The sequence below is a fragment of the Crocuta crocuta genome, unplaced genomic scaffold (assembly GCF_008692635.1).
Source record: "Crocuta crocuta isolate KB4526 unplaced genomic scaffold, BGI_CrCroc_1.0 scaffold170, whole genome shotgun sequence".
NCBI lineage: Eukaryota > Metazoa > Chordata > Mammalia > Carnivora > Hyaenidae > Crocuta > Crocuta crocuta.
In genome coordinates, this window is record NW_027527853.1 from 8,495,004 (window position 1) to 8,503,153 (window position 8,150).

Genomic DNA, 8,150 nt, shown 5'->3' on the forward strand with positions numbered 1-8,150 from the left:
CTGAACGGAAATCAAGAGTCAGATGCTTAACCAACTAAGCCACCCAGGTGCCCCTTCAACATTATTTTTAAAAAATAATTTCCTGAAGTTTCCTCTAGTCATTTCTCTCTCTCTCTCTCTCCCCCTCTCTCTCTTTTATAGTCCTATCTTTGACCCAGTTGGAATTTATTGGAAATGAGGACTGTCCATCAGCTTTTATTGTCATTCTGTTCCTTCTGGCTCATTACCAGAGTCATGCAGGACTGGGGTTTTGGACAAGTCCCAATTGGACTTCCTTGTTTTAGGGAAAAAGGCAGAACTCCTAAATTTCATTAAGTTCTTCTTTAATCTGAGTTTCTTGCTTTGAGTGTTTCTTTGTCACATCTCAGTCTGGACAGTTTGTAGCTACCGTTCTTACTTATGGAAACTTATTAAAACCACCTCCCACTCCTCCACCCACGGAAAATTTTAACAGTAATGAATGGGCTCATCAATTCACATTGTCAAAACTGGAGACAGTTAAGAGGCCATGTTCCTAGATCCTGATTCTTCCTGATAGACTGAACAGAAAATAATGTCAACTTCCAAGACTCTCTTCCATTTGACATAAGTGACCATAGGAACTGGCTCTGTGAATGAGTGCATGGTACCCAGCTTCTGCGTGGTAGACAGGCTGAGCTCCATGTTAAGTGTGTGTGCAGAAGGCAAATCCATATCCATGTCAACAAAACTATAAGCATATTTTTCTTTTCCATATTTTAACCCACATGCTGACCAAACAGGATAGGCTACCATATATCCTAAGGGCAGAGACTGGGAGTCATTTGTTTTTGTATTCCAGGGTTTGGTATGGAGCAAATGGGGCAAACTTGTTAGATGAAAAACCCATACCACGGCCGTTTTATTTATGAGTTGGTCATAATAATATTTTAGAGCCAGAAGTTTGAGGGATTGGAGGAAGGCACAAGCAGATTTAGCTGAAATGGAACTCCAGTCACCATTTTATATATATGTGTTGGTAGCTGAATTTCACATCAGACCTCATTCAATCTAACACAATACCTGCCAAGGAGCCCAATAGAAGGGTCTGCCTCGCCCAACCAGAATCCGACCCTGTCATTCTTGAGGAATGCACTATGAAGTTTGTTCAACTTCATCTTGGAAATGTGGAAATAATTTCACTTAGAAAAAATCCACTGTTGAAGATCCTGGGAGTACACGAAGTATAGAACACTGGGTCTTTGCTACCTGCTATTTTTATAATATCATTTCATTGTTTTCCTTTCATTTTTTTTTTCCAGAATATTAACAGAGTTGTGTTCGTTGGGAATTTTCTCAGAATCAATATGATCTCCATGAAACTGCTAGCCTATGCAATGGATTTTTGGTCCAAAGGACAGCTAAAAGCCCTGTTTCTAGAACATGAGGTAGGTCAAGTCCACATGGACTTAGTCATCCTGTGTGGAGTGAATTGGGCATTTTCTAACTTTCAGTGAGTACCTCAGTTTTAAAATTGGTCAAGAGAAAGAGTTGCTATTCAAACTTTGCACTTAGACAAAGGATAAAGAAGAACTATATATAAGATGGGAGCTTTCTTCTCCAACAATCAGGACTTGTAGCTGGTTCATAGTAATTTTAAAAATCAGATGAAATGGATAACCATTAAAAAATATCTCTCTACTTTAACCATTTTAACATAAAATGTGTAAATGTTCATTCACTCACCAATTTTTCAGGGTAGGACCAAGGCCTATTTTTGAGCATGGGTTCTGCTGACTGGAACTCCCCTGTTATCCTTTCTTTTTTTTAAGTTTATTTATTTATTTTGAGAAAGAGAGAGAGAGAATCCCAAGCAGGCTCTACACTGTTAGCACAGAGCCCAGTGCGGAGCTTGAACCCATGAACCATGAAATCATGACCTGAGCCAAAGCCAGAGGCTTAACCACCTGGGCCACCCTGGCACCGCTGCCGTTAATCCTTTTTTTTTTCAGAATCCACAAGTATTATATACCTTCTGTGACTTCTGATTTACATCTTTAAAATGGATTAAGAAATTAAAGATACTTATGATGCAGTTTGGTTGCATAATCCTAGATTTTCCCCTCAACCTTTCATGTGTGGTATCCACCTATGTAGAGAGTAATGGTTTGTGACTGCTTTTTTAGATCTTTTTCAAGAATTTAACTGGGGGCACCTGGTGGCTTAGTTGGCTAAGCATCTGACTTCAGCTGAGGTCATGATCTCATGGTTCGTAGGTTCGAGCCCTGCGTTGGGCTCTGTGCTGACAGAGCCTGGAGTCGGCTTCAGATTCTGTGCCTCCCTCTCTCTCTTTCCCTCCCCCTCTCTCAAAAATAAATAAACATTAAAAAAATGTTTAAGAATTTAACTGGATTTTCAAGGAAATGTCCATTTATTTTGTACTCTTTTTATTGGTTTAGATGATACATAATAAAATTAGATTATGACATTAACAATAAAACTGTCATAAACAAATCTGAGGTTAAACACAGCTGACTCTTGGCAAGCAGACAACTCTACTGGCAGGAACAGAAGTGCCAAGGCTGCTCAGAGTAGCCTGGTGGCCCAGAGACGCTGGTGTCCCTAGGCATTGGCAGCCTGTCTGCACAGGAAGTGGAGATCAGTTAAATCAGAGAGTCCCTTATACAGAGTTTCTACAATCCTATAAATCAGAGGTCTCTAACAGTAAGTGAGGGAACTCCCTCTCTTTTCCCCACCTCCTCCGCCACCCTCTTTAAAATCAATACTGTAGGGGCGCCTGGGTGGCTTAGTCGGTTAAGGGTCCGACTTTCGCTTAGGTCATGATCTCGCGGTTCATGGGTTCGAGCCCCGCGTCGGGCTCTGTGCTGACTGCCAGCTCAGAGCCTGGAGCCTGTTTCAGTCTGTGACTCCCTCTCTCTCTGACCCTCCCCTGCTCATGCTGTCTCTCTCTCTCTCTCTCCTAGAAATAAATAAAACATTAAAAAAAATTAAAAAAATTAAAATCAATACTGTAGAGGGGCGCCTGGGTGGCACAGTTGGTCAAGCATCCGACTCGATCTTGATTTCTGCTCAGGTCATGATCTCACCGTTTATGAGTTTGAGACTGCATCAGGCTCTGCCCTGATGGCAGATGGCACGGAACCTGCTTGGGATTCTGTCTCTCCTTCTCTCTACCCCTCCCCTGTTTGTGCTCTCTCTGTCAAAATAAATAAACTTAAAAACAAACAAACAAATAAAATCAGTATAATAGAGAGCAACAGTTTATTTATCACAGGGGGTATGTAGTCCCTGGGGTGTATTGTAGCAGAAAAAAACTTTGAGGGAACCAATATCCCAAACTTGTAATGAATAAGTACCATCACAGTTTTCTCCTCTCCAAACTGAACTATTTATTTGAAAAGTCGCCATTGCATTTATAAGTTACTTAGAGTTTTCTAAGCCCATATTTTGTTTGCTTAAAGCAACTAAAACAATAGAAATTTAAATATGAAACAGTTAAGGCTTAGTGATAGAACTTAATACTAAAGAAAGCCTCTTTGTTTTTTTTTTTTTCCAACCGAATTACAGCATGGAGTGATAGAAATCTGGGGGTGGGGGTGGGGGGAATAGAGTCCCAGAATTTTCACCCCCCTCCCCCCAACCAGAGCAGCTCCATTTTTATCTGCTAATTTATCATTCCCACCGAAGATTTTGTTTGAAAAAGAAAAAAGCACCTCAGCTTTAAAAAAGCAATTAAAATGAAAAAAGAAAACCACTGATCTAGTTCAGCAAAAGTTGCCATATTTAGTGATTAAAAACACAGGACACAGTTATTTTATCTGGCATTTATCTGTATTTTATCTGGCAACCCTAAGTCCAGATTCTCTTCAACTATGGCCGGAAACAAACCCTGGAAGCCATCAGGGATTAAAAGCCATCTACAAGGTCACATGGGTAGTTAATTGGTGGTAAAATAGGGAGTTGAGATCCAGCATTTTGGGGAAAGTGGCTTCTGTAGGTGAAAACGCACTCACCTGTGTTCATTTGTACACTCCTAGGCTTCTGTGGACTATGGCTTTGCTTTGTTATGCACATATCGTAACTCAGTCTTTATGGCCAATGAAAGTGGGGCATTTTTATAGTCACTTGTAAATAACTCTCAGAAAATTCTCTGCATTCTTTTTTTTTTTTGTAATATTTTTATTTATTTCTAGGAGAGAGAGACAGTGTGAGCAGGGGAGGGTCAGAGAGAGAGAGAGATACAGACTCTGAAATACGCTCCAGGCTCTGAGCTGGCAGTCAGCACAGAGCCCAACGCGGGGCTCGAACCCACGAACCGCGAGATCATGACCTAAGCGAAAGTCGGACGCTTAACCAACTAAGCCACCCAGGCGCCCCAGAAAATTCTCTGCATTCTTAAATTCACTCTGGCTTAGGCAGGCCTTCCTGGAGGACACTGGGGAAAGAGAACTTTTGGGAGGTGCTGGTAGGGCGACTTTAGTGACCTGCCTCAGGAGTCGTCACTCATTCCATCTCATTCATTCCACTAGTAGGATTGAGAAATAGCCGAGCAGTTAAGAGCACAGCCTCTTAACTGACTAGGAGACCTTAGGCAATAACTCTACCTTTCCATCTTTGTGTTGGCTTTGTAAAGTGGGGTGATAATAATATTTGTCTCATGAAGTTATTGTGAAGATTGAATGAGTAAATTCGTGTAAAGTCCTTAGAACAATTTTTTACCATAGGAGCGCCTAGGTGGCTTAGTCAGTTGAGCATCCAGCTTCAGCTCAGGTCATGATCTCACTATTCATGGGTTCGAGCCCTGCATTGCAATTTGCAGTGACAGTGCAGAGCCTGCTTGGGATTCTCTGTCTCTCTCCCTCTCTCTCTGTCCTTCCCCTTCTCGTCCTCTCTCTCTCTCTCTCTCCAAAATAAATAAACATTTTAAAAAACTTTTTTTAAAAGAACAATTTTGGGGATGCCTGGGTGGCTCAGTCAGTTAAGTGTCCAACTTCAGCTCAGGTCATGATCTCGCAGTTTGTGAGTTTAAGCCCCATGTCGGCCTCTGTGCTGCCAGCTCAGAGCCTGGAGCCTGCGTCAGGTTCTGTGTCTCCCTCTCTCTCTTCCCCTCCTCCACTTGTGCTCTGTCTCTCTCAAATATAAATAAACATTAAAAAGGTTTTTTTCAAGAACAATTTTTAGCATATTATGAAACCTCAATAAATGTTAGCTGGTGGTCGCGGAAGCGGAGCTCCTCCCCTCTAGTATGAGGCCTGGCATGTCGCCACCCACTTCTGCTGATGACTGTTGACTCAGGCAACATGAGTGGACTCTTCTACCTTTGGGAAACCAAGTTCTCTAAAAATTTCTAGTTTTCATTTCCTTTTGTTTTCACAGAAATATGGGCTTTTATTTTACAGGTGAGCAGAGTGACTCTCTGGCTGATTTAGATGCCTTTCCAAGGTCAATGAGGGAAGCTTAGAGTTCTCTCCTGTGAGACACAACCTTGAAATCAGACAGCCTTAGGGTTGAGCCCTGGCACAAGGATGTGACCCTGAAAGGGAAATTTAATTTGCTTTATTACCTGCCATTTCTCATCAGTTAAATGGGGGTAATAACAATGAATTTTGCCATGGCAAAGATTAAAATGCAATAATTGTAACATTAACAATTCCAGCACTCATGTAGTACACACTAAGTGCCCAAAATTCTCCTAAGCACTTTATTGACATCAGCTAATGTATTTAATATAGAAAAACAGGTATACGGGGTACCTGGGTGGCTCAGTTGGTTAAGCGCCTGACTTCAGTTCAGGTCATGACCTCGAGTCTTGTGAGTTCGAGCCCCGAGTCAGCACAGAGCCTGGAGCCTGCTTCAGGTTCTGTGTCTCCCCCTCTCACTCTGTGCCCCACCCCACTCTCACTCTTTCTCTCTCTCTCTCAAAAATAAACACTAAAAGAAAAAGAAAAACAGGTATATCTACTGAATATTATTATTATTATTTTACTGTGTATGGCAGAATTCAGGTTTGAAGTCTTTCTTATCTACAACATTGGGGGGCGGCATTCCTAGAACTATGAAAAACAGGAAGTATTTGGCTGGTTAGAGATAACCATGCACAAGTTTTCCTATTGCTTTTGTAGGGTTATTTCGGAGCTGTTGGGGCACTGCTGGAACTGTTCAAGATGACTGATGACCAGTAGCAATGACAGTGGACGGAAGAGGCTTCTGTGAGAACAGAGACCTGAGCCCTGCCGCTGGAGAGGGTAGATGCCGCTATGGGACGGAAGCCAAGCCATTATGGCAGATGAACCTGCTGGATTTGTAAATAATTTAAAATCCTTCTAGCTGATCTTTTACTCTTGGGTTTTGAGCTTATGATTCAAAAATGGGGAATACAAGAGTTTTTTCTGTATACTGTATTTTTTAAAAAACACACACACACACATTTGTGCAGAGAGGCCAAACCTATGAATTTTATGCATTAACCTTGAAAAAATTAACCTCGTATGATGTTTAAGAAGAACCTGAAATGTAAGTGCTATTTTATTTTTCTTCTGGGGTTTACTGATCAGTGTGGTAATTTTAACTTCATTTTGTAATTACTCTAGGAGCTCTTCCCTTTACTTATATTCATCATGACGTTTCATGATTTGCTGTTGGTTTCAAATGAAACTACAAATCTGGCATGCTTTACTGTGAACACAATCTTGTTTGTTTATTTACCTTTTTTTTTTTTGGTCTTGTTTCTTTTTGTTTGAATGTCTTATGGAGAAAGAGAGTCCTTCCCCCTGTTTCTGTCGTCAGATGACCCCCTCTCCCCTCCAATACCTTTCTTTAATGCAATTGTTTGTACCAGTGAAGGGGCTGACCAGCTCACTAAGAATAAAGCACGAGATCGAAAGCTCTCAAAAGTGCCCTTGGTGAGAAAACTCCGAAAGTGTTCATGAATTTTATGAGTCAGGCAAAAGTTGAAAATGATATGCAATTTGTCTTCACCCTTCTGAATACACAATTAATATACAATGTTTTGTTGGGTTTTTATTTTATGTTAGGTTATATTAAATTGAAATGTTCTCTGATGAAATGTCCTCATTCATACCCAGCATATGAGTGGCAGCAAATCCTTATGCAGGACATTGGAACTTCCCAGGTAAAGTCTCCCAGTAGATTAACTGTTCACATTGGGAGATGGGGGAAAAGTCATGGGTTGACGTGTCAGGTAATAACACCTATATGTTTTGTACACGTATGTACATAGGGGCTTTGTAACAAGGCATCTTAAATAATAACATTTTTTGATTTGAAATATTTCAAACTGAAAATTGTATTTCAATCTCAGTTTCCAATATTAAAAAATCATGATACTGATTTCTCTATACGTATTTTTTCTATCTCGAAAGATGTCATTGGAACCGATGGGTTAAATTTCAAAGGAGAGTCTTGTACAAATATTGAAAACGCATGGGGTCTAATGACTTAGAACTGATTAACCTTTTGAACTGAGCATATTGTTGAAAGGGATCTTTGCAGGCAACTACAATTTGCCACGTCTTTCCTTCTCTGCCTCCTGAGCACCATCTTTAATTGCCATATCTTTAAGTCTCGAAGAACTCGATGTTAACTGAAGTATTCACTTGTCTGGTTGAAATAAAGCCTGTTTCTGTTGTGATGTGTTTAGTGTATATGTTATTTTCATTTCTTAATCTTCATGTTCATATTTTCTGCTTTTGTACCATAAAATGAGTGTGTGTTGTATTTTTGCTACTCTCCATTTCATAATTTGAGGCTTTCACATAAGGGTGTCTTCAATAGAAGCTGTAGCTCTAGGCAGGTATCTTTTTTTAAAATAGCCTTATTGTTCTTATACAACTGACTCATGGCCAAAATACCATTACTATGTTTGGTAGTTCCAAAAAAATTTTCAACATTTGGTCATCACAAATACATCTTATCAACTTCCACCTGGCTTTAAAAAATCCAAACAACTAAGATGTTCTTGAAAAAGATAAATGTAAAAATGTACATATTAGCTACATTAGTGCCTTTTTTTTTATTATTCTCCTCAATCAGTCCTACTCTCCTCTGTCAGGGAATAGCAGACCTTGGACGATGGTTCTGCAGAAGAAATCAGGGCAAGTTAGTATAATTATATAATTTTTTAATTATCTGGAATCACTTGATCTTTCATT

At 40.1% G+C, this 8,150-nt stretch overlaps 1 protein-coding gene across 2 annotated transcripts in view; it reads left to right on the plus strand.

Annotated features, from left to right (window-relative positions):
- PANK1 (pantothenate kinase 1) overlaps positions 1-7,630 on the plus strand; it is a 55,009-nt gene extending 47,379 nt beyond the window's left edge. For both annotated transcript variants that reach the window (XM_077780005.1, XM_077780011.1), the window contains exons 6-7: positions 1,281-1,406; positions 6,102-7,630. In XM_077780005.1, the coding sequence (XP_077636131.1) occupies positions 1,281-1,406; positions 6,102-6,161 (186 nt within the window). In that variant the 3' untranslated portion in view covers positions 6,162-7,630. The remainder of the gene's footprint in view (positions 1-1,280; positions 1,407-6,101) is intronic.
- Positions 7,631-8,150: the final 520 nt, after the last annotated feature.